At 38.0% G+C, this 27,144-nt stretch overlaps 1 protein-coding gene across 1 annotated transcript; it reads left to right on the top strand.

Moving 5' to 3' along the window:
* The first annotated feature begins 3,688 nt into the window (after positions 1-3,688).
* LOC145990045 (techylectin-5B-like) lies at positions 3,689-23,200 on the top strand. The gene is made up of 11 exons (XM_083125679.1): positions 3,689-3,859; positions 6,150-6,382; positions 7,116-7,191; positions 8,718-8,772; positions 9,073-9,193; positions 10,131-10,206; positions 11,810-11,925; positions 12,296-12,440; positions 14,921-15,085; positions 15,836-15,957; positions 22,507-23,200. Exons 2-11 carry the CDS (start codon positions 6,161-6,163, stop codon positions 22,633-22,635), a joined length of 1,227 nt encoding a protein of 408 aa, XP_082981805.1. The 5' UTR covers positions 3,689-3,859; positions 6,150-6,160; the 3' UTR covers positions 22,636-23,200.
* The last annotated feature ends 3,944 nt before the right edge of the window (positions 23,201-27,144 follow it).

The following is a 27,144-nucleotide window of genomic DNA, read 5'->3' as shown; positions in this document are numbered from 1 at the left end:
GGGATGCATAAGTATTTCCAAGCTAAGTGTCCATTCATGCACTTCATTTTGTCCAATAGGAGTTTAAAAAAATGGAAACAAATCACCAAGTAATGAGTTCAAGCTAGGCATCTCATGTATACAGTTCATACCGGAATCGAATCCGGTATCTCTTAGTTCAAGGGCGGGCCCGAGTCTTTTATGGCATCTGATTGTTCACTTGGGAAATGATGACGATAAGAAATTATATGCACACGTCTAATTTCTTAAAATTAATCTTATTTGTGTGTGGAAAACTGAATATATGATGGCACTGGATAAAACAAAGTTCCCACACGCTCAAATGATTACGCTCTCGTCTTTGGTTCGGAAGGTTCAACAAGCTGCCCGGGTTCGATTCCCGATGGAGGCACATAGTTGTTCGGATCTCACTTTAAACTGTAGGTCCAGTCCCGATTAGCCTTACTGTGCATAAAGTGGACTTAAAACACCAGTTCAATTAATCAATCAATCGAAAGATTCAAGGTTCGATAGCTGGTGGTCAGGCCGGTAGCCAGAATTTGATTTCGGAAAGGGCTTATCCCTTATCGGCAGGTGCCATCTAAAGACGAAAAGGTTGGGGGGAGGGGTAAATGCGCTGAAGATGAATTTCTTGGTTTATTGCAACTTACCATATACAAGATGTTTAATGCTGTTAATGAAGTAAATTTAATTAATACTACACATTATTAAAATCAGATATTTGTAGGATTTCGGGAAAGGACTGCAGCCCCCGAGCCCCTTCCCTGGGTATTTGCCTAATTGTATTAGTTCCAAAATTTCTGTGCTGTTCCAACATCGTGAGGACAATTTGGGAAATACTTGAAAGCGATGTGGAAGCAAATTCTGCTCTCGAAACTATGGGACTCGATGTGATGACCGCGCGCAACCGAATGAAGAAACTCTTCGCAGGCATTGTCCCTCAATATTAATTTTACTGACTAATTGTAAGTTTTTCTCGGCCTCCTCGATGACGCAGTGGTAGCGTCGCCGCCTTGCAATCAAGGGGTCGGGGTTCGATACCCGGTGGAGGCACATAGTGGTTCGGATCCCCGATTAGCCTTACTTGGACTTAAAACACGAACTCGATAATTGGAAGGTTTTAGAAGAACTAAACATGGCTTTTTATGCATCCTACAACTTTGCTTCTTTTCACCCTACTTTTACAGTTTTTCTTCCTAAGAATTCCACTGAGTATAACACGCTACGAAACCAGAGGTCCAAGGTTCGGACATTGGACAGGTATAGTTGTATCATGTCTGTCCCATCGCCATTCCTTCGGCTCATCATTCATCCTCATCGTCGCATTTAACCCAAGAGGTAGAAAAGCGGCGTAATATAGAAATATATAAATGATTGATTTGGTTTATTTTACTTCGCTTTTCTGACACTTTTTGGCTAATCTTGAAGATGAAGATGAAAATGAGTGATGTGAAATTGATGAAAGGACCATCATAAAGAACACACACGCCCAGTCCGGGATTCGAACCCCGGACCCCTGGCATCGTATTGCACCTTGTTAACTAATGCACATCAAATAGAAACAGAAAATGCTTGATAAGTTATTTGCTTCTCCATAACTCATGATTATATTATAAGTATTATTCGATGTAGGACTAGGGATTAATTATATTTGTATGTCTAGCCAACCTAGCCACCTAAGCAGAACCAATTTCCGCATTTGCAGGTGGAGACTAAATGAAGAAAAATCACAGAAAGTCAGAAAGATATACAAATTTTGTAACATAATACTTATAGAGCATGCAGACGGCTGTAAAAACAATTGCTACATACCTAGTTTCCTTCCTTAATTGAAACGTGGTTTATTCTTCATTATACATGAGATCAACATCCTGGGAGTCGAACCCAGAATCTTGTGTGGTAGTCAGTCTCTCTTTTAGAATGCCAATATGTTGGATATTTGGTCGATCAGTCGATCCTGAGTTTTTGTTTTCAGAGGAAGACAATCTGGCAGCTTCTCATTCGACATTTTACTCGAGATGTAGGAAAACACCCCCCCCCCCCCACGAGGTCACAAACACTTTGTGATGCTATCTTCTCGCGTTTACAGAAGTTTACCACCGCTCGGACAACAAATCCTACTTCAAACTGACAGATATCAACTGTCCTCCAAATCAACAGATGAACCGACCGCTTCGATGTTTCTCCGCATTTTCAGAAAGTAGCCTTTCCCTAATTGCAGGGCAGGTCATTAGCAGGATGGTTGAGTGCATGTGAGAAGAACCGCTATGTCATTCATTCCCGCGCCGAAAAAGTGACAAGCCATAGAATTCTGTTCTTGGAATTTGAAATGCATGGGGATATCTTTTCTGAACCATTAAATAATTAACCCAGAAAGTTCTAGTCACCCGTAGCTAAATCTTCCTGTTTGTGTCGTCCTTTCGGCGACCATGGAGCCAGTGCAGGGCCAGATGAAGAGAAAGTGCGGGTTTTGGGGGGATCCTGGATCTGGTGTGCAGCAGGGAGGAAAAGTGCATTTTCAATAGGTCTCAGACTTCCCTGACCGGGGCGGACCACAAAACCATTAACTGCATCCCCTCCCAATACATCTGTTTGTGTTCAACAAGCAAGAAACAGGGAAATAACAAAGAAATGCCTTGGTTGGGTTCGTGCTATTGAAAATTGAAGAAGTGTTTCAAACTGCAAGCAAAATTTACTGAATAATTATTTTGAAATATTTGTCATCAAAGTAAAATTTCCAGCAAATACAGAACAGTTTCCCGGGGCCACGTGAATGTTTGCCGGGGCCAGTGCCCCCGCGTGCCCCCCTAACAACGTCGCTGTGAAACAAACAAGTGATTTGGAATTTAGGTTCACAACTTATCAAGAAGTAAGACACAATGAAAATTACCAGTATATCTTCAGCAGTGGTTAACATACATCAACCAATTTAGCATATTTCTAAAACAAGAATTGTGGGCGTTTTTTCACAATTTTTACATCTTCTAAAATGGTTGTCAGCTCTTGGAAATAGAAATTCTGTTCATTCCTGCTTCTGAGTATAGACCATTCCACAATGTGTAGTTTTTCCTCCCTCTCATGAGGCATTGTACTGGGACTTCTTCTTGAAACTACATCTCCCACATTTCAATTCCGTTAATCCTACTAATGTGGTATTTTTACGGGTCATCCATCTTCGTCTTTATCCTTAAATTTTCATTCAAGATATAAATATTGTATTCCATATAAAAGCATCGTGTTTATTGCTGATCACATCACCCTCACTCACGACCGGATCAAGAAAGTGTGGGGCGTTACCCTCACACCCCCTATACGCCTTCATGGCGTAGTGCTAAGTAGAGGGGAGCACTTTACTTTACTTTTTTAGTAATGAGGTGAGTTTTAGTGGTGAATTGTATCTTATGCAAATATGCTGTATAAAGAAACAAACTGTCGGAGTACTAAGTACTTCACTTAGAAGTGAGATAAGTTGGAGAAGTTCCTCTCCCCATCCATCCACATGATTCTATCTCGTTTCAAATCATCCTAGCGCTCCAGGAGTATACCGGAACGGCACCATCTTCCTGCAAGCAGCTATTTCATCATTTGACTCTCGTTTCTTCCATTGTTCTTTTTATTGCCGATCATACAAAAGTCAACATCTGCAGCCGTCCTTTTTCCGTCCGTTACATATAAGGAAAGCATTAGGCTGCGTGTCATCTCATTCTTGGCCTTGATTCTGTACAGAAGGAAGGAACATCTTGTCCCGAGGCAGCCTCTTGGAATAAACCTCTGGCCTGGTGCATCCTTTAGGTCATCCATCAAGAGTATTGCTGACGAACTGCATCGGATATTGAATTCTACATCTACACTACTTACAGTAAGTACATTATTTTTCTTTATATTAGCAATGGGAAACATTGGCACACAAGCTTCTCTTATTTCAAATCAAATCATCCAAACACCCTTATTGATTGATTGAGTTGGTGTTCTAAGTCCACTTTGTGCACAGTAAGGCTAATCGGGACTGGACCTACAGCTTAAAGTGGGATCCGAACCACTATGCGCCTCCACCGGGAATCGAACCCGGGACCCCTTGATTACAAGGCGACGGCGGTACCACCGCGCCATCGGGGAGGCAAACACCCTTATTGGAACTGTATTGTGATTTCTCCACACTTGTATATAAACTCAATGGATTCGCCAAATTATTAGTGGTGATTGTTATTCAACAAACAAAACAACAAATGTAAAGGAAAATGGTGTACTTGAAAATACAGTTTGTCTGCTGTCAATGGCGGGGGACAGGGGTTACGTGCCCACCCCACCCACCCACCCACCCCGATATATCTGAAAAGACTTCATACAATTCAAATTTTGAAATTGTAGCGTGAAAACATGGACGAGAGGTGTCGTCAAAGATAGCAAATTAAGTATCCATGCAAATTAACCTATGGCAAATCTCTTAACTTGGGAAAGCATCACTCCACGTTGCCCCCACTCTCTTTAAGCAACGATGCCCCGCCCCTGAGAAAAATTCGTGCGGACGGCCTTCTCTGTTGTACGACATAACAGATATGAATGCATTTAAAATTCCGCACAAGCAGGTCCAGGTTTAGGGTAGGCTTAGATGAGCTATAGGCCTGGCCTCAATGTCCAAGGTATCCTTCACTGGGGAAAAAAAGTCTGTTTTGGAAAGGATAATCCTTATGTATATTCCATAAATTGTCCTCCTCCGTGGCCGCGTGGTCTAAGGCGCTGTGCTTTGGACTCCGGCATGGGTTCTCGGCCTGTGTATAGGACCGGTGGCAACCCACCATCGTGAGGAAATTGGGGAGCTACGAGTGAGTAGCGTAACCCGGTCTGGGAAATCTCCTATAACGGCTGAGGGTTTAATTTCAATTTTCCTTTATTAAAGGCCAAGGTTCAGCCTGCGCCTGTTCAACCACTTAACCCCAATGGATACATATACATACTAAATACATTGAAGGACGGAGACCGAATTTCGGAAGCAGATCTAGGTAATTAACGTGCTTACGAGTTTGCTTGTAAACAATTTTTTCAGTGATTTTGTAAAATATACGTAAGAGACTTATTGGTTGAAGGTCGTTCAGGGACTTTATTACCTTTTTGTTTGGTATCGGAACAACACGTGCTGTTTTCCAGTTGGCCGGGTATTGTTCAGTTCGGAACGAGAAATTTACGATGTGCGTCAGGGGACGTAGAATGTGTGGTAATAATAGATTAATCATTTTTATGGATATCCCATCATTACCAGAGGCATTGGATGGTATTTCGTTTATCGCTTTCATTGTTTCGGTTTCGTTTATTTCTTGCAGGTGGAAAGTTTGAGCGATTTCGTTAAAAGTGTTACGATCAGTGGCGTGCCCAAGATTTTTCATAGGGAGGGGTTATGTACACATTTTCTGGTAGTCAGCCATCACTTCGCCATCTTTTCCTACCTTTGATGATTTTTTTTTAGGAATACTGGGCTAAAGGGGGTGTTATAACCCCCACCAACCCCAATTAATCACGCCACTGGTTACGATTAAAGAACTCTCTAGTTTTGTTAACGGCATCTGAAACGTGCTCACACCATTACCGGTTGAGGACCTCCACACCTCTAGGTAGGATTGTGAGAGGGAGGGAGACTGGCAGTCGGGAGAAAGGCCAATGGCCTTCTAGGCCTGTCGAGCCACGGATTATTATTATTATTATTACTATAGTTCTTAATTCCACAATAAACACAATATTTGGCAAGCATGGTTTGCATTTCTATTTTATTTTACGTCGCTAACGTCCGCGCCTTGTAATCAAGGGGTCCCGGGTTCGATACCCGGTGGAGGCACATAGTGGTTCGGATCCCACTTTAAACTGTAGGCCCAGTCCCGATTAGCCTCACTGTGCACTAGTGGACTTAAAATACCAACTAAATCAATCCTTAAGTTAATCGCAACGATGAGGATTCCTATCATGAATTGATCAAATAGATGAGGAAGAAATAGAAGGAAACACCAATGAGCCATCTATCATTCGAACCTAAGAGCCCTGGTTTCGCTTTCCAGTATGCTAATCACTCCCGCCACTTTTTCATCTAGATCCACTTGAATGGAATATTCTTGATCTATCTTTAAGTTGGATTAATAACCAGGCCCTGTTCTGCTTTCCAGCAACATTCGTAATGAAGACTTACTCTTCGGTCATCATTGAGAGGGGCAGAATGGTTCTTACGTTCTGTTTGTTGCTTGTCATGGTCAAAGGTTCCATGGCCGAGAATGCAGTGGAGCCAGAGTTATCGCAAATTGAACAGAATCCAGAGAGTGAGGTTATCCAGAGTGTTCTGAAGCAAGAATTTTGTCCATTTGTCAAAGTTGAAGTTCTTCTGGAGCAACTGAATAAGCACGTAAGTTAAAAAATACATATACACAGTAATCGAATGAAGAATCTCACTTTTGAATATTTAATTATGAGACTAATAATCCGTAGGTTGGGAGTTCGCATAAGAACCAAGTCTGTGTGACGTCCATACTTTACTCAAGATTTATGATTAAACTTTATTTTACCCAAAGCAAGGGGGAAAAATTGTTATAAACCTTATTTTAGCATGTCTTCAATGATCACTGCAGACAACGGCCATTCATTCATAAGTGTGAGAAATATTCTGAAATAGGCAAAATACTCCTAAGAATAAAAAAAGAAATGCCTTACTTGGGAGCAAATTTTAGCCAGTTAATTCTACTTACTGGTAATCGTGTCAGTTAAAGTCGATACAAATAATTATATCATAAACTTTTCGAATAATGTATTTAATTTAACATTTTAAAATAATTATATGAATTCTAATAACAATGATTCTTTAATAACATACAACGCTTATTGGAAATTATACACGGTATAGTGGTCCTACCACTTATACCTATTCTAACATCACGTTTTGGGCCGGAACATCATCTCTCTTCTTCAGGCAAACAACTAATTTTTGTCAGTGGTGAGGATAGAACGTACCAAATACAGACCTGTGATATTTAAGAATTGATATAATTTTAAAAATGAACTCCTGAAAGGATTTTTAGTAAATTTGAAAATATGCACAGAATACGTATTAATACATTCAGCATCTATTGTTCTTATTTTAGGTGGAAATATTGCAACAAAACTCCATAAGATTAGATGTTAAAACTGAAAACACCGAGACAAGTGTCAACAAATTGGGTAAGTACATTGATTTTTTTTAAGAAAATTGACGATTAAAAAATTAATACATTTATTTTATGTTTATATTTATTTTGATACCAGAAATTGTTTGACGTCTCGGTTCATAACTGTTGCGTTGAATTTTCTTCTTTAAATGTATTTTTCTAAAAAAATGTCGTGTTCTGTACATATGTACAGGGTTATTACAAATGATCTTCCCGATTTCAGATGCTGTAAATCACGTTTAATAAAACCCAGAAACAGAAAGGTTACGTCAATTTAAAGAGTAGCTTTAGAAATTATCTTATATTTATTAATGCATTGTAGTAAATTTGACCAACACCTACGTAAAGTTATGGCCTGATATGTAAATTAGTTTGATAAGTACGGGCCAAGAGCACAAAGGTATTGGGAAGCATAGTACTTAGCATACTATCTAGAGAATCGAATAACTTCAGGAGCGTGTTCCTTACATGTTAACAATGAAAAAAGTTTATATGAACATAGGTCCGGAAATGTTTGGTTTCCGAGTTATAGGCTGTCATAACATGTGCTCACTGGAATTTGTCTATCTTCCACAGGTGGATTCCTGTAACACAACCAGCTATTTGATGAGTGGTACATGCTGAGTGGACTTTGTTGAGACCATGTACACCAATAAGGAATGAGCAGATATGCACTTCATGTATGGTTTGGCAGATGGCAATGATGTAGAGGCGCGTCGTGTGTACCACGAAAGGTACCCACACTGAAGATGCCCAGATAGAAAAAAAACATTTGTCATTATCCATCTCCGCCTGTGTGAATTTGGCAATTTTGCACCTCGTGTTGTTGAAAGAGGACAACTTGGATCTACGACTCCTGTGCAAGAAGAGGAGATTCTGGATATTGTGACTGCAACTCCTGAAAGCAGCACACGAAGGTTAGCAATGCAAGTGGATATTCCTCGTTCCACTATCTGGAGAGTATTGCGAGAAAAGTTGTATCCCTACCATCTACAACGTGTACAGGCATTATCACCAGCAGATTACCCTACGCGTGTCGTGTTCTGCCAATGGTTTTTGCAGCAATGTGCTACAACTCCTAACTTTCCTGGGCATCTTCGGTGTGGGTACCTTTCGTGGTACAAACAACGGGCCTCTACAGCATTGCCATCTGTCAAACCATACATGAAGTACATATCTGCTCATTCCTGATTGGTGTACATGGTCTCAACAAGGCCCACTCAGCATGTACCACTCATCAAATAGTTGGTTGTGTTACAGGAAACCACCTGTGGAGGATAGACAAATTCCAGTGAGCATATATTACGAAGCCTATAACTCGGAAACCGAACATTTCCGGACCTATATTCATATAAACTTTTTTTCATTGTTAACATGTAAGGAACACGCTCCAGTAGTTATTCCACCTATTTCTGGGACACCCTGTATATCAGCAGCACGTAATATAATTGCTAATTGATGCTAGTCAAGTTATCGAAAGGAATGTTAATTAAATATAGTTGTCCGAAACTGAATGTAGAAGAAAAAATTCTCTTTCAGATACCAAAATGGACATTTTACGAGAAGATATTAATGAGACTATAGCTCTATCAAGGTGAGTATAATAGAGGATTATTAATGATAACATGGATATCAGAATTACTAATTAATCTAGAAGTAATACAAGCAACTAATTTAAAATTATATACCGTATGACGATAACTACAAAGAATTCAGTACAATGACTGTTTTAACTCCTATAATTATAATTGTCATTTTAAATTTAATGTTATAATTTTTATTTGCAAGAATCAAGAAAGTATATCTTTTGTTGTACATAAGAGATTAAATTATTAAAATGATGCTTAATTGTTTGCATTACTAACACCCAGACACTCTGCACTTATTCAACAAGGTCACAAAATCATCAACAGCAGCTAACAAATTTACAGTCAGACGTTTCCATCCTAGTCAAGACGTGTGATCAGTTGCGGAATGAACTCTCCGAAGTTAAAGGAAAACTACGAGAAAATAAGGTAGGACTGAAAAACCTTACCAATATTAAATTACGTACTTAATAAGTTTTGCTTAAATTTTATACTGGAAACCAGTGTCGCCAACTTATATGAGCTTGTGAGGCTAGAGCCCACTCAATAATTTCCCTGTTTTTATTTCAAAGTAAAGTCCTTGCGCATAAGAAAGCAAATTGTTTCATTATAAATTTTTAGGAATTCTCAGAACTTAAGGCTCAGCTGGACTTTTGGCTGACACCAGCTGTTTTAAAATTTTTATCTCTTTTCGAAAAACCGCTATGATGTTCAAAAATTTGAAAAATTACATGTGCTTAGAATTCCTTCAAGAGCATTTATGGAAATCTTCATGTGCTTTGCTTCCGCTGTTTCCTAGATTTTCGCAATAGTTTCGTGGTTACGTAAGTCTACCAAACTATTGATAATATCTAGACTACAGCGCAAACAAATCACACGAAAATATACGTGAATCCTCTAGAAGGAATTGACATCACACATCCTCATCGTCGCGATAGCCAAACGCAACAGAAAAGCCGTACACTAAATAACAAAAAGACAAAATACATGTATGATTTCTATTTCAAATCGAATGTGGAACTGCTGCATAAAAAGGTAAAGTGCATCTGTACATCATCAAAATCATAGGTGGTTTTCATGTGACGTCAGAATGAGCACAGCCGCCATGTTTGAGGCAAAGGTTACCACAATGCAACAGTTTGTGACGTAGGTGAAACACACCTATAGAAGATACCAATAGAAACAAAGTATAAAAATGGACTCTCAGAATGTTTAGACTATTAACGATATCTCTTGAACTAAAAAATAGTTTTAAATTTATAAAGATGTGCAACGTCTTCATCTACTGTTATTAATAATACCTTGTGTTTTTTCACTAACCAAAGAAAAATTGTAATATCGTTTCTAACTATTGCTTTCCTTGCAGGATGTAGTTGCATGTAATGTTAACGCTGAACAAGGGAGAGACTGTTGGAAACGTGCCTGCGTAACAGACGAGAACGGTATGATCAAAATCATTTCATTTTTGTAGGTGTGTGTTTATCTGATGACTTTGAGTCATTTTCGGGTAAAATTGTCAATTGCAATGATTCTCCAATTCCGAAGAGAATTCAGACTCCAAGAACCCAGGTTGCTTTATTCAGCAATTTATTGTTGCTTTTTTGTTACTCTAATAGATTGTTAGAAAAGATAATTACAAATAGTACATATTTGGGACTTTTCGATAATGTTTCAGTTTAAGTATAACTTGCTGGAAGTCCAACACCAGGTCTAGAAGAGAATTTATTTATTTATCTAGGGGAGATAGTTGCCTCCTTTTCCATCTCCTCATCCTGTCCACGTCGATGAATCACACATTTTGATCCATTTAGCATGAAATATATGTTGGATGTGGAGCAACTGCCCCCCCATGCCCCCTTAATTGCCGCCACTGATGATTAGATATTACAAACTGACTTAACAGTTTTAAAAGAATGAATATTGAGTCGGATGGTACTATTTTTCACAATCTAAATATTGCGATTGCAACTAAATTAACACAATATAAAGTTCTCACATTCGCTGGCTTATGCAAGGAGGGAGCTGATGGGGCTGCAGCGCCCTCCGGAATTTTGAGAACATACATTTTTTTTTTAATGAAAGCAGTTAAGAACTCAGGTGAAATGAAAGCGGTAAATATATAATCGCCTTAAAAATACTCCCCCCCCCCCGGATTACCATTTTTGTTTTTGAACGTCTTTTAGAACGAGGATTAAAAATTGTAATTACGAAATACTGTATTGTGTATCCTGTCCCCTCTAAAAAGAGGCTATTTAGTATGCACCTCTACAATTCCAGCCCCCTCCGAAAAAATATATTTTGTACACCAGTGCTCACACTGTATTGCAAATGTCACAGAGATTTTTCCCTAAACATTTCTCCCTACCACCACAAGTGTATCAAAATAAAATTTACTATGAAATTTTAATTAGTGAAAAACAGTTCCTTTTATGTTTTCTGCGGTAAATTATGAAATATAATATTTTAGAACTACAGCAACTTAATGTATACAGGTACATCATGTATTGAGAATTTAAAATAATATTGAATATCACATGGAATTGTAAACTAAAAACATTGTAATCATTCTTACATACTCACTTGAAAAGACAATGTAAGGAATATAATCTCTTCACATTTAGTTACCCATAAATTAGGGCGTATTTCTGATGTATATTGAAGTAACAAACTATTTTGCCATGTACTAAAATAATAATTAAGCTTTCTGGCTGCCTTTGAGAGCAAAGTAACAAGGGGACAGAGAATCACTATCTGGTATTCTTTGTAATAGACAGTTAACCTATTTTTTAAAAGTACGGTGAAATGTGATTGCATGAGAAGTATTGTGATGAATAAAGTTTGTTACGAGAACATATAGACAGTCTCGGAGGAAATCAAATATTGACTTAAGAATGGATAATCAGGTATGGTTATCATGATATGAACATTTCCGTGCTCAAAATCATTTATACCCTATGAACCTCTAATTGTTCTACGTCTGGTTTAGATTACTTTATGATAAATACAATCATAATATAGGTTTGTTATAAGGAATTTGAATTCCAGGCTTCCCTCAAAGGAATCCTCCAGAGGACTGCTGGGATTGGTTGCAGCGTGGGAACTCGACGAGCGGCATCTACGAAATTTATCCACTCTATTACTGCAGGCAGAAAAGAATTCAAGTATGGATATGTAAATATAATATTAGATGTAATCGGTTGTATGCAATAGGAGCCTCAACATAAAGTATAGGTCTAAATGATGTATGATCCATCCAGACGATTGCTTGAATATATTAAATACCAATATAAGGAAATAGCATAAATTAAATAATTATATTTTTTTCTGTTCAGTCACCAAAAACGAAGGTATACTGAGCATATTTTATCCAGTTCTGAAGAAGAACCATACATCCATATGTTTTCTTCCTTTTGGTTTTTTTGTTGTAAAAATTTGCTTTTGATGCGCTGATGGGACTGCAAATATCAATAGTACATAAGTTGATTTACAAGAACACCAACCTGATTGCCAATTTCATTTCGTGTGTTTCAGGTATATTGTGATATGGAGACTGATGGAGGTGGTTGGACAGTTTTTCAGCGAAGAGCAGATTTTCCTGATTCCAGGGAAGACTTCTACAGAAACTGGATCGATTACAAGTGGGGTTTCGGAGATCTACAAAAGGAATTTTGGCTAGGTACATAAAATACCATAAATATGTCCTGCATACATTTAGGTTATAAGATGGAAGAACACAATTGTGATTGACTTCTCTTCTTGCTCTCTCATCTGATACCTTTCCACTTCCTTTGTTGCCACAGAAAACGTCACACTTATCCAGTAACGTAGCTAAAATTTACTAGCAGCAACATAACTTTTAAAGAACACAGTTTTCAGTTTTTTCAGATTGAAATATAAAAATTATGTTTTATGCACCAAAGCAAGCACACACATTTATTTATCTGTGTCTAACTTGATTAGTAATTTTAACTAAATATTATTCATTTCCTTTATTTTATCCATCAACTAATCTCCCTTAAAGTTCAGTTTTACTGAATGCATATACAGCCATTAATAAGTTAGCAAAGCAATTAAAAATAAAATCAATTTATGTAAAAGGTAAAGGTAAAAGTTCCTCTGCGCATGTGCACACATGTCATGAGAGCATATGGGGTGATATGGAGGTATAGAGCACCACATTTTTTTTCTCGGCCATATTTGGGATGATGTGATAATCCTTTACCCCCCCAGGTACTCATTTACAAATGAGGCTGGGTGGACCTCAGAACCGGGCAGAGACAGGGAAATGACTGGAAAAATTCCTGGTCCAGATAACCTGTCGCGGGATCCGAACCCGGGTCTTCCATATGGTAGCCAGATGGTCTATTCGATTTTCTATTAATTTGTTCAAAAATTCTGAAAATCATTTGCATAATTTAAAAAAAATCCATGTAGATCAACCCGTCGCTTGTCATAAACGTCACCTGAACAGAACATCTGGCACTTCTTTGCAGAAGAAAATGAAGATGTAAAAAGGTGTAAATTAACGAAACACCAGGCGAGCCTATAGGGAGGCCTCGATTCCTGCATCTATTGGCCTAATATGCACCAACTATGGTCCGAACAACACATTCAACCATTAAAATTAACCTCAAACAAGCTTGTGCAGACATGTGAATATTAATGACAATTTTTGTCAGCATGGGGTCTTAATTGGTGGACATTATTAATTGTCTATCCTTTTGTATATATTATAGCACTACCTTTCAAGAAAACGCTTCTTCTCTCATCTTCAGGGAAATAACATTTATTTTTGCACATGGTGGGGATAGAACCTGCGATTTTACCCGGTTCCACTGCAGTTTCATTCTGAACTCCTCATCCCCAAAAATACCAGATAAAGTAATCCTCCCCTAATCTGTTAAATCAATTTTTCGCCTAGTTCTATTTAGCAGAGATATTTGACACTATCTTCAATATATACCTATATATTTAATTGTTCTTATTTGTATTGATATGTAATCCTTTTCATGTTTTTATTTTTTCTCAATGTATACTCTTTATTCCATTGTATTAATCTCCCAGACAAGAGTCTGTTGTAAGAACGGCCCTAGAGGCCGAAACACGCCCGCTCCAATAAAGGCGATTTTATTATTATTATTATTATTATGTGAAAATGCTCAGCCATACCAGGAAAGCATCAAGCGGAATTGTTTTCTATGCATGTTCTAAGCTAACCAAATCAATCAAAAAACCACATACATACCACAGGCTAGATTATTCTTATTTTTGCCATATTCCACCTACACTATTTTCCCTACAATACGGAACATTTGAAATAGTGAATCTAATGTTATATTTAAAATTCACATGTTCATGAACATTTATGAGCAGTAGCTATTTCATGAATTTTTATAGATGTGTAAGTACATAATGTATGGTGTAGGAGTCAGTATTATACTTTTCCATTCCAGAATATGAGAGACAACACGACTCATAAGCTCATAACACTTCATGCCTACGCCACTACCAACAGTTAAAATAGCAGCGACATCAATCATATAACATTTTAGAATTCCCGATTCAGTTATAAAATGAACTTTCAATACTTGAAGGAGCTCACGACATTAATTTTCTTGCATGAGTTATCTTTTTCCTTCTTCAGGAAAAACTTATGTAAAGAAGTGAAACTTTGAGATCAAAGATACGGGACAAGAATAAATGAAGTTTACTACTGCCTCGTTGAAAAGTTGGTTTGTGGTATATTAGATATGACTTGCCTTGAACAATCGTTCTAGAGATCTTTGCTATTATCGTTAATAACAATTTGTAAAGTACACAATGCATTTGTTGTTTATCATACACTATAGTCGCGAGAGGATAGATAAGTTGGTAAGGTCCATAAATGACTGTTTTTAGCTATGTTTGCCCAAAATGTAAGAATGTCGAAAGTTAGATCATCCTCATGGTCGTGATTAGCCAAAAGTGGAAGCAAAGCAAAGTAAAACAACCTACTTCAATGAATGAAAAAGAAAGCACAATGCATTGAATCCCAACAGAAATAAGGTGGAAAACAGCATGCACGTATTTTAATCTTTCTACTGTATTGATTACATTAATATTTTTTTAATTTACCATACAATAAATATACATAAAATTATTGACATAATTTTCCAGGCTTAGATTATTTGTCCATGATAACGAATTCTAAGAGCTCTTCTCTTCGCATCGACCTCCAAGACTTTGATGGAAATAAGCGATATGCTTTCTACAGGCAATTCTACATACGAGGAGAAGACGATAAGTACAGACTGAAGTTGAGTGGTTACACAGGAGACGCAGGTAATACAATAGTATATCATATTAAAGTGCGCGTCAAATCTCCTGCATATGGCGATAACAAATAGCAGCGCACTGCAGCGGTGCCATGTCGAAATCTCACACGGAAAAGAGACAGCGTGGTTGAGCGAAACGCCTTGTCACGGAAATAGGCAACGCCGCACGTCTGAGATTTGACGCGCACTTTAGCATCATAAGGCAATATCTTAAAAATAATTTTAAAATATCTTCTCTTTGATACGTTTGTTTTCGGGTTTCTAGTTTGTATCAAAACTAGCAGTAAACAAAAAAGTACAATTTCCTTGATGAACGGTAACAATTTATTATCGTTATTCCATTTTATGAGCCGATTTCAAATCTGGTTTTCTGGATTATCCTTTTGGGCAGAGTTTTCAAGCAGTTCATACAATTAACAATAGTGATTTTTTAAAATCCTTTCAATGTTGATGTAATCTGCTATTTGTCGTGAGGTATCCATTTCTAAAGACATTCTGGAATCTAATTTGGGATCAACGCCAAGAAGAAAATGAGAATCAGCTAAAATGAATATTGTAACTCCTGTTAAACAGCATTATCATATTTGTACATCATACTTTATTTTCAAATATTCAGATGAGAAATTTCCTGTTACTGTATTAAAATTTCTTTGCACAAGATTCTTACCACAGTTTATTAATTATGAAATCTACTGTGGAAATATTTTGTGTCAGATGACCTTTTCTGTGTTCTCATTAATTTTCCATACTCTGTCAGGTGATGCAATGAGTGGAGCGAACAACGCGCTATTTACAACCAAGGATGAAGATAATGACGCTAATGGTAAAAACTGTGCTGTGGTATATACAGGAGCTTGGTGGTACACTTCCTGTCACAGTGTAAGTTTCACTGGGATCAAACAGTCCAGTTTTGCATATTTGTATTCATACACAAGTCCAGTAGATTCTAAAATTTGCCACATTATACTTTAGTGAGAAGTAGAAACAGGTTTTCAAATTATATATTCATAACTGATTGCTATATCCGTGGCAGGTACATATGAATCATAAATCCCATCTATGGACTATATAGTGAAATTTGGATTATACAGTATGGCCGGAAAAAAAGTATACCGAAAGTTGGCAACATTGTACACAGTCGGTAACAGAGGAGACGCAGGGAAGCAAAGAAGTATACTGAAATACATACTGTTTTATTTATTTGTTAGGTATTAATTAACTAGTAATGAACATAAAACCAGATATAGGCAAGGAAATTTTCATCTTCGCACACATTGGCCAATGTACGGGAACAGACGCCGTGCATTCTTGTCCACATCTCATAACAGATGACACACCTGCATAGGATATGAAAAAGCTCCCAGTTCATGGACAAGTGTCTTTTTTTTCTTTTTCTTTTTCACCCTTTATTAATGAATCTGGTGGATTTATCTTTTTATGTAGCCTCATAAAGCTCTTCTACAGAGTAATTTCCTAAGAATAAGACTAATTCATTCTACACACTGTTATGAAGTTGTTGTAAGTGAGACGTATTTATATTTTCCGTAATATTGAATTTGAATTTAAAATTTTGGGTGTGTCAGCACTTAGGCTATTTTGCACCCGTCACGTTATACGGGGTCCAGCCCCTTACCATAACTAAAATAACATCACTGTAAAGTCGCATAACTAAAATCTTAAAATATTCTGACTTAGGAAAAGCTGAGACTAAATTGGCACTCAGCACACATAAGGACAAAAACATAGGACAACACACAGTCCTACAGAAGATTGTACTGGCCGTAGGTCCAGACACCAGAGCCTCGTTCGTCTGCAAAATGCAGTCCAGGCTGTACTACGTGGAAGTGCGGTTGACTTTTGGGCACCTTACCAGAAGGTCGGCCCTTACACCCCTCCATAAAATTGTTCTATTAAAATTTAGAACTGTTCAAAATCGAAAATCCATACCAAATTTATATCTGAAAATTACTTTTGCATTGTGTTAGAATTCTGTCAATCTCTCTTCTCTTTGCATCATGTCCATACAATACAATTATTTTAAACTAGAACAATGACCTCAGACAATCTTAAAAAAGTATTGTTTTATAATAAAATGGTGTTGTCTTCGTTTCCTGTTATCACCACCCTCGATTCCTTTGAGGAAAACTTCCGGGAGGAATCGAGGCTGATGTGATCACGCAGTGGAGCATACATAGAGAGTCCTATGTGTCTCGAGGATGTTCATTGGAAATTAAGAAGTTAATATTACTAGCAGCATTCTTCAAGGAAAACAGATAAATAGATATATTAACATGGCTTTTATTAAACGTCTTGTGAAAACAAATTGCAAAATATACTATAAACACACAGGTCAACTTAAGCCCCTATCACACGGAACTGGATTTGCTACGCCCCTGGGGGTACGTACTTAAATGTTATTTACCACGGCTATAGAAATATCTTAATCTCAGGGGGATAGGTTCTTTATTCGAGAATTCCAAATAAGAAAGCGTTTTTATAGCCAAGAGGTTATAGTTAAATGCGAATCTATATTCTGAAAACTATATGCAATACAGAGAAAACATATAACGAAGCTTGTATATACAATGAAATATATATATATGCTGATTCCAAATTTACGTCGGTTATATTCTTCTTAAAAGGAAATCTTCTTCTTCTTTCTTCTCGTAATTTCTGGAAAAGTCTTCTTCTTCCATCCTATCTTTGATTTGGGAAAAGGCTTCTTCTTCTTTTCTTCCTTCTGTTTTGGAAAATACTTCTTTTTCTTTTCTTCCTTCTGTTTTGGAAAATACTTATTTTTCTTCTCTTTGATTTGGGAAAAGGCTTCTTCTTTTCTTTCTTTTATTTTCGGAAAAGGCTTCTTCTTCTTTTCCTTCTTCTAATTTATTTCTTCCCTTTTAAATCGTAATCTTATTTATTACATATATGCGCTCGCTTTCCCGGTTTCTTTGGCATACGATACAAGCTATACTTATAGAAAGATTAGTGGCGTCTAAACTGACAATAGCGCCACCTCCTATCTAACGACCAAAAGGGAAATAGCCCAGGATCGCTAACAGCAAGCGCTGCCTATGGCCCAGTGCGTCTAATAAGAAGCGCAACCGTAAGTGCTTCGGGGAGACTACAGTAATTTGACACAGCGCCAACGAGGGTCGGACAAATACAAAAACTGACGATGTTCTACTCGTCAGAGAATCAAAAAGAGATACATTTCTGAATTCATTTGCTCACTTAATAACTTTCCTAATTGTTTCATATATGAGCATGTTCTTAATTATCTTAATTTGCTATATACAACATTTTATTAACTCCTTCTATAATTTTTATACTCTTCCTTTATGTATTTTTCATTTACTATAATATATATAATCGCTCTTCTCCGCTCCTTGTTGATTGATTGATTGATTGATTGATTTAGTTTATTTTACTTCGCGTTTTGTGCCTCTTGGCTAATTTGCGAAGATGGGGATGAGTGATGAAATGATGAGAGTGATGAATGGACATTTACAAACAACCAAGCCCGACCGGGATTCGAACCCGGGACCCTTGGCGTCGCAGCGCGATGTGCTAACCACTCGGCCACGGGGTCGGGCTCTCCGCTCCTTGTCTCTACAATGAACTCTGCTCTTCTTTACATGGCCTGCTGCCATCTATCGTCGCTCTCAGGAAACATTTCTTCCTTGCATTTCTCATTGTGTCATCGGAACTGGCGCGTGACAGATTTCTAGTAGGAATGCCCTAGTTGGCGCTTTCTAGGTAGCAATCATGGCTGACTGCTTGAATAGTTTGGAGGAATAGGACATATTCTAATTGCTACTGGCTTTACTCGACTGGATTCTGTTGAACAGCCAATCAGAGCAAAGTTTCGCCATGTGCAACTAAGCTGTAAAAAAGGGCCCATCTCATTGTAGTCACGCTCAATCTCAACTGCATAAAGCAGGATCTACTGTATACAGAGTGCCAGTGAAAGTAAGCTGTTGTTCCAGTCCATTCTTCTAGGAAATTATTTACGAATTCAAACCAGAACTTATATCTTTTCAATTTTATTTTTAACAAAGTCAGAATATAGAATTCTAATAGACAAGTAGTTAATATTTCCCTTTCCTTTTATATCAAATTCAAACATATTTATATCCTACAACTTAATTGATTAATAATTGGGGGACAATACGTGAGTAGTGCCTTCGGCCATGCGACCGAGAATTATAGATTAGGTTCCTGGATACTGAAACTAATAATAATAATCTAATTATCAATTGAAAATAACAAACCTAATATTGAACAAATAAATAAATATCTAACTAAAGAATTAGAAGGAACCCCAATCTACTTACATCCCCCATCGGATAGCCACACTCACCATTCACGTGTACAGTAAGAGTCACTCCACTCTTTCCCCATTAACGGATGCCTCCGACTCTCCGACTGAGCAGGCTTGATTCTTCCTCATGGTCTAATCTGTGCTTATGGCTCTGAGCATGCTAGCCAATCAAAATGAGGCAAGACGTCATACAATGATACCAACTCACTTTGTGGGCAGAGGGTTATACATGTGAAGATAATCTGTGAGTGTGCAAAGGAGCGTTTTTGTCTGTGGTTTCCGAGTGTTACTCCAGCAATGTATAACGTATACAGCATGAAATGTGCGTTGAGTTACACCATCTATGCTGAGTGCACGGTGTTTACATTTGAAACAACTAAAATATTCTTCCATACGGGTTCAGTAAACGTTGTAAAGTATGTATTTAAGCAGCGCCATTGTTTTGTACCTAATAACATTTTAAACGAAACATTCCTCTCGGTTGAATAGTTATCGGCTTTTAAAAGTGTGAAGTGATACATTGTTTACATCTCACGCGGCCGCCATTACAACTTCCCTCGTATGGGAACAAAAGTCTATCGACAACGACAAGTATCGTGTGAGGCGAAAACTAGCAAATTGGTAACCAGTCCAGCGCCAACTAGGGCATACCTACTGGAAATCCAGTTCCGTGTGATGCGGGCTTTAAAAACACAGACTAACTGTAGTTTTTTACAAATTAGATCTAACGAACTCTACCTTTACATGAATGGCCTTAGTGTACGTGCAGTGTATCTGATCGGCGTGCTACCCAGAACTTGAGTATCCGAGCCTTCCCGGTCGCTCTTGAATACTCGAGCTGGCATTGCGCAGCACCAATCAAATCACGACTGACGTCATATCTACTTCTTATTTTTAACCGTAGAGTTCGCTAGTGAACACAAGTATTTTAACACCACTTAATAAAACATGGAGTGGTCTTACTGATATGATATAATTCCAGTGGTCTTTGTCTGGAATTTGATTCCCGTGCTTGTTGGTTACAAGGACTTGACTTAATTCATTTAGTTCCTACATGAACATAGGCATCCACGAAGCATCTCCACCTCAATCTGTTGCATGCGTTGTTCTTAATTTCTCTCCAACTTTTCCCCTGTTGTCTTCCTTCCTCTTCTGTCTCTCCATGAGTTTTTGGGTCTTCTCATTTTTTCTAGGGGCTTGATGATTCCAATCAAGTGCTTGTTTCTCGATTGGTTACAAGGCAATAACGTTAACTGTTGGACACAAAGCGAGAATCTTTTAAGTCAAATGTTTCCCTTGTTTCTGACAGTTTCGCTTGAGGAAATGAATTCTTAATGATTTGAGTTTTTAAGTCCATTTTATGCACAGAAGGCTAATCGGGACTGGACTACAGTTTAAAATGGAATCCGAACTGCTATGTGCCGAAATGGATTCTTAAGTGTATCCCTTACCGTATTTTAGATTGAAGCTCTGGAGTCTGGACTCTCAGCCAGTGGCCTGTCGGTGTGCGTTTCAGATTGTCATTTCATTCATTTCGTCTTATCACCATTTTGTGAGTAAAGAAAAGTGGAAGAAAACGAAGTAAAATAAAACAATCAATCAATTATTCTTATTAATACAAATAACATAGAAATACTTCATACTAATGCTATCAATCACCTTATCAAAGGGTTCTGCGCTTGCGCCTCTGGTGGAGGTACAGTGGGATCCATAAGTATTGCTCGGCAAATTGTCCATGACTATTTTCGTTGGTTTTTATCTTCATCCTACATATCGTATAAAGTCTAAATATTTGGAGATCGTTGATGGGCTATGACAGCCTTTAGCCACTCGCTTGCTAAGCGAGAGGAACGTTGTAAGAGAAAGGGGGTAGCTCTGAAGAGCAACGTCGACACTCAAACTGCAAGGGGACTAGCCCCGTAAATAAGAATACACGGGCATATATTTAAAAACACTACCTTTGACTGAACAGGCAGGGGGAGAAAAGACATAAGGAATGTTCGTTACCTGAAGTTCTACGGCGATCTCTTCTCCGCTGGTCCTTGGATCGACGTGGTCCTACTCTGTAAGAAAACGGACGAGGGAGCAACTCCGGGCTCCAAACTCTGTACTTTGGTAGACCGATATTCTAAACGATAACTTGAAATTCCCGATCGTTCGTTTGCTCCTTTTTCTAAACTTATGATGCCTGTGGAGCTCTCTCGCGATAACCGGATTCAACGTAAACTGAAAACAACTAGAAACGGAGTTCTTTTGTAACTACTTCATCTGACGGAAAACGGAAGACAACTAAGACTGAGATTTTCTCTCGCGACCTATTTAAGTGAAATTCGAACTATCGGCCGTTACGACGGTTGCTTCGATCGCGTCCTTTGGCAACGGCAATTCTGAGCAAGAACGCTGATTTCATTTTCTAATGCAACGTCAGCGGAGTTTTTCCAACTCCGCTGAAGGACGCTGTCGCGATGAGCTTTTAAGAAGCTCTTTTTCAATGCTTCAGCGGGACCCTTTTTATATCGTGATTAGCTTATTTATTTATGATTCCCGGGTCCTAGGTTCGATTCACGTCTGCGGCGTGATACGATATTTCTAAGGGCTGCATTTTTACGTACACTGGTTCAGAGGTTGTAAGCAGATTATTTGGTGTTTTGTGTCGGTTCTTGAAGCTCGCATTGCATAAAACAAAGGGGGCAAACGTGGTGATGGACGATTTGCTTGGTAATACTCATGGATCCAACTGTACATTTTACAGTTTGTCTTGATGTAAACACACACACACATGTACAGTAGCAGCGATTGGGTGCCAAAACTGTGGGAGGGGCAAGGACAATTTACTTTCTCTTGATAGACAAGGTATAGCATTAAGATGTTAGAGTGCAGGGGCAAAAACTGGCAAAAAGGTGAGGGGGTGGGGGCAACTGTCCCCCTAATCACCGCCACTGCACATGTATATATTTAGGTTGTTTTAATATATTGGAAAATATGCACATTATATTTCTAGTATTGGATGTTAGGGCTATATGTTAATAGCATATTCTGTGTACCTTCCAGAGCAGTATCTGTAAGTAACGTTCGTGAAATGTGTTCTAATCTCTTTGCACTTTCAGTCAAACCTGAATGGGAGGTACCTGATGGGAAACCACACCACGTATGCAGATGGAGTCAACTGGAAACAATGGTTAGGCTATCACTATTCTCTGAAGATGACGGAAATGAAAACACGGCCTGCCGTGTAGTGGCAAGGCTCTCAGCTGTTTCGGCTCCTCGGAAAGAATGTAGAACTTCTGTAATCTTTATGACAGCAAGAAAACCTTGAGTGCAATATAATTGAAAGATAAAGCAGTGGCGTATTTGAGATTGTACTTCTGGGATGCTGGAGTCCACTTACCCAAACAAAACCTCCCCCATGGCAGAGTTTTAATGCCTGCCTGGTAATCAAGGGGTCTCTGATTCGATACGCGCTGGAGGCCCATAGCGGTTTGGATCCCACATTGATTCACTTTTCTGTGCATAAAGTGGACTTAAGGAAAACTGAAATGTACCCCAGGATTCTATTTCAGTTGTTCGCGTTGAATATGCTTACAAATATTAAACTCTTGAGTGCAGTGTATAAATAATCTCTTAGTCAAAAGCTAATAATTTCTTTTCTTGGGGAAAAAACCTCCCCGGTAATCCCCTTTAAATACGCCACGTCGACAAAATCTTTGTAGTTCAATATTTTTGAATAGATTCGAGGTGATTTGAATGTTTTGTTTTGTAAAACACTCATTATAAATAATAAAAGAAGAAGTAACACATGCATGTATCTGTGCATTGTATTGTTATTGTGATCATATGACATTTCTCTCAAATTTAAATATGCAATTTATGATAATAAAAATAAAACGATATTGCAGGAAGGATATTACAGGTGATTACAAAGAAAAAACATTTTCAATACATTCAATAATGTTTGAGAAGAACGTTACATTAAGTATAAAAACAAGATAGTAAAATAGATAAAGGAAGTAATAAAGATAGAGAGGGGGAGAGCATTTCAAATAGAACAACATTGGAAAATGAAGTTCTCCACTTTAGTTTTTATAAGATAACATCAAAACGAAATATTATTTTATTACTGACATAATACCTGTATGGAAATACCACACAAGTCCTTTGGCCTTAACTGATTTTCAAAGTGCATCTGCATTCACTATTATGTCAGCTACTACTTTCTATCATGTATTGTACAGTGTCTCTCAAAAGGTTTAGGACAACGACATTTTAAACTAGGCAACCCAATTTACACAAGGAGTTGGTGGGTTGCGTGTAGAGTTAGGCTCAATTTCAGGGTTGCCACATGCACAATAGATATTTATAAAATACGCGAAAGAAATAAAAACAAGTATTATTGTATAAAATTATTAAAAATATCACTATTATATCGCAAGTGGCAAAATTCTTTCTCAAAGAAAAAAAATAGGTTCTCTAGTATTTCATCGCTGATGAGTTTACAGAAAGGAAAAGAGGTGAGAGAAAAAGAGAGGTGACAAAGGACAGGAGAAAGAGAAAGCAAAAGGAGAAGAGGAAAAGTAGAGGAGAGAAGAAAGAGAGGATGGACGAGGAGAGGAGATGTAGTGAGGAGAATGGAAGAAGATTATAGGAGAGATGAGGAAAATGGAGCAAAGAAGAGAAAAGAGTAGGAAAACGAGATGAGAGAAGAGGAGACGAGAAGAGGGGAGTGGAGAGTAGAGTAAAGGAGAGAAGAACGAAAAGAAGAGAAGAAGAGTGCAGTGGAGTAGGAAATCTAAGACAGGAAAAGAGATACGAGGAGTGGAGATGAGTGGGATGGAGATAAGATGCGAGAAAAGTAGGGAAGGCGATATGAGATAAAAACATAGGAGAAGGAGGGGGGAGAAGAAGGAGAAGGAGAAGAGAAGAACAGAAGGGACTGAAGAGAAGAGGTAGTTGCAGAAAATATCGTCTCAGCGTCAAGAATTGATGCAGTGGTCAAATTATCGACATGAAACATTCAATAACATTTTGAAATGTATTGGAGAACGTATTTGATCGGTTCAAAATGCCTTTTGGCTTAGTTCAGAGCAAGGTAAAATCTTCCATGTAAGATCTTTGATTTTGCCTGCGATTATATCACTAAAAATATGAATGTAATTTTAATATTTATAAGAATTATCCCATTCTTGTCCACTTCTCGGTTCGTTGAAATGGAGATTTTGTAATTTTATATTTCCCTTCCCCCATCGTTAATTCTAAAGTGAATCATTCCGCTTCACACGGCGTGGACATTGAACACAATGGGAAAGGTCTAAAACTTACGAAAAGTTTTTGCCACCGAAAGGGTTTGAACCTACGACCATCAGATTGACAGTCCTGAACAGTAAACACTACCCTACAAGCTTTCGCTCCTGAAAGTAAGTAGAAGGAGCTGACAAATGTGAAATGTAAATGCAACTCTCCTCCTACATGTAATGTGCAAACAATACTTGTTTGTAACAAAGAAAACGAAGGTAGTATGACTTCGCGAAAACCTTTAATGGAGAGTTCCACATGATGAGAAATTTTCATTCGATATTTGCGGAGGTATCCTTGCATTAAACTCGAGTTGGAAAAGGGGTAAAATTAGTATGTCCTGAATTGCCACAAATATAAATAGTTATTTCATTTACATTTGTCAATTTTTTAAAGCAGTACTCAATTATCGTTAGAGTATCATAATTCACGATCTTATACATGAAAATATCCATTTGAACGTGTGTTATTTGTTATTTTTTTATATATTCCATATGCAGAACAATGTAGCCACTATACACTGCTATTACAAATAATGTTACCATGCGCTTGTTTAATAGAAAGGGATTTAAAAGAAAAGAAAAAAAGAACACCTGGTATGGAGGATCGAACCTGGGACCGCAACCAATGCTTTCAAGAACTCTAACCAATACACTACGCCCTTTGTTTGTTTGTTTGTTTCCCTTGGAGCAACAGTTCTTGATTATTCTGACGCATCAATATTGTAAACGTTATCCTGTAAAAAGAAGTTCAATACTCTGATATAGCTCTGTACTTCTAGAATTACTCTATACACATGCATTTGAAATTTAACTCTGAATTTATTCCTTCGTTGTTAGTATATCTAAGCTTGTGAATATATTTTATTTGTAATTTTATAACGGTTACATGAACATCTACGAAATAGTTCCTTACAATAACTTCCGGTTGACCAAGTTGCCAATATAAACAAATGGAATACAGATTGTCTTCGAGCTTACATGGTTAGAAAGGAGCGGATACACGTATTACTATCCCAATACTTATCCCAATACTCATTCAATAAGGTTTCTTGTTTGTCAGAAATTATCACTTAAACTATTGCATGTTGAGCTAGTGCCCACCTAGCCGCCTCTGATGAATTCTATCATTCTTCAGATTTTCTTTAAAATTCGACTGTGGTCACTTGTAACGCGCTGGGTGCAGACACTGTGCATAGACGCACAGTATTTTGCGATAAGAAGCGGCCTTGAATAGCGTGAGTGAGTAACTTTGAACGCGAACAAGCTACGCTACCAAGCTTGTCTGCCTTTGAAAACCAAGTAATTTTTTTCACCGTTTCCGAATGCGATTGCTATTGTAGAAGTATATATTCTCCCAAAAGGGCAAGAAAGGAAATTAGACCAATGTTCTCCCGTCGTTTAAAACCAAATATTATTTATTAAACGAAAAGTTCAGGATTGTCAATAAACCAATCTGAGCATAAGCTGGATTTCAATAATAAATTTAATAGAAAGATTCTCCAAAATTTCTCTCCCACTGTCTACGTCAGTCCAGTACCCAGGGGCGGGGGCATGGGGCCATGCGCCCTCGAACCCTGAAATATTTAAATGTGAACCTATCAATAACTACGAAAATAACATCATCGATTTTAGAAATGTGTAAAAATTTCAATTTTGTTCTTACATAAATGAATCTGTTTATTGCGCAAAAGACTTCAGTCTGCAATATTGGATGGTTTTTGTTTTATAATGCAAGGCTAGCAGACGTCCGTTTCACCGATTTAGTCACGACAGTGCGTTACTTTCAATCCCTGTCCCGACTTTTTCGAGCTGCAATCGTGATGCGAGAATGTTTCTTTATTATTAATTTTTTCTTCACTCAAAATTAGACATATTCTTTATTGTAATAATAATTCCTAGTACGCAACATTTAATTTATAAATATATTATTTTCTAAACATAGAATTATCATGACTTTTCAATGGCGCTTGCACTATTTGAACTATTTTGTAATATCTGTCTCTCTCTCTCTCTCTTATATATAAAAAAAAAATAACCCATAGCGCGACAGCCCGTGAGAGCCTTGGCTTACCTACCGACTGCTGGTCTCCCTCCCACACTGTTCCTCCGTCACCTGTTATAGCGTGGAGATCTTAGACCAGTATTGGGGTGACGGGTGGTCAGCCCGTCGAGCCCCCAGCCGTTGTAGGTCTTCTCGACCGGGTTACCGCTCACTCATTCGGAGCTCCCCAATTTCCTCACGATGGTGGGTTGCCACCGGCCCTATACGTAGGCCGAATTAATTCCGACCAGAGCCGGATTCGAACCTACGCCGCTCTCTCTTATATATATATATAAATTTGGGTCTGGCCCCTCCCTCAAAGAAACCCTTCGTACGGGCCTGGTCTACGTCAATGACAGAAATGCAAGCAATATTTTTATTTATTTTTAACCCAATTAAAGGAATGTGGAAGA

The sequence above is a fragment of the Lepisma saccharinum genome, chromosome 7, assembly GCF_977018435.1.
Source record: "Lepisma saccharinum chromosome 7, izLepSacc3.1, whole genome shotgun sequence".
Lineage (NCBI taxonomy): Eukaryota > Metazoa > Arthropoda > Insecta > Zygentoma > Lepismatidae > Lepisma > Lepisma saccharinum.
This window is presented reverse-complemented; position numbering and strand designations above follow the sequence as displayed.

Bases quoted from the DNA above. Each gene is read 5' to 3' on its own strand.
- LOC145990045 (XM_083125679.1), top strand. From the start codon at position 6,161: ATGAAGACTTACTCTTCGGTCATCATTGAGAGGGGCAGAATGGTTCTT. The intron at 8,773-9,072 runs GTGAGTATAATA...TTATTCAACAAG, and splicing joins GAGACTATAGCTCTATCAAG to GTCACAAAATCATCAACAGC. The intron at 10,207-11,809 runs GTATGATCAAAA...TTTGAATTCCAG, and splicing joins CTGCGTAACAGACGAGAACG to GCTTCCCTCAAAGGAATCCT.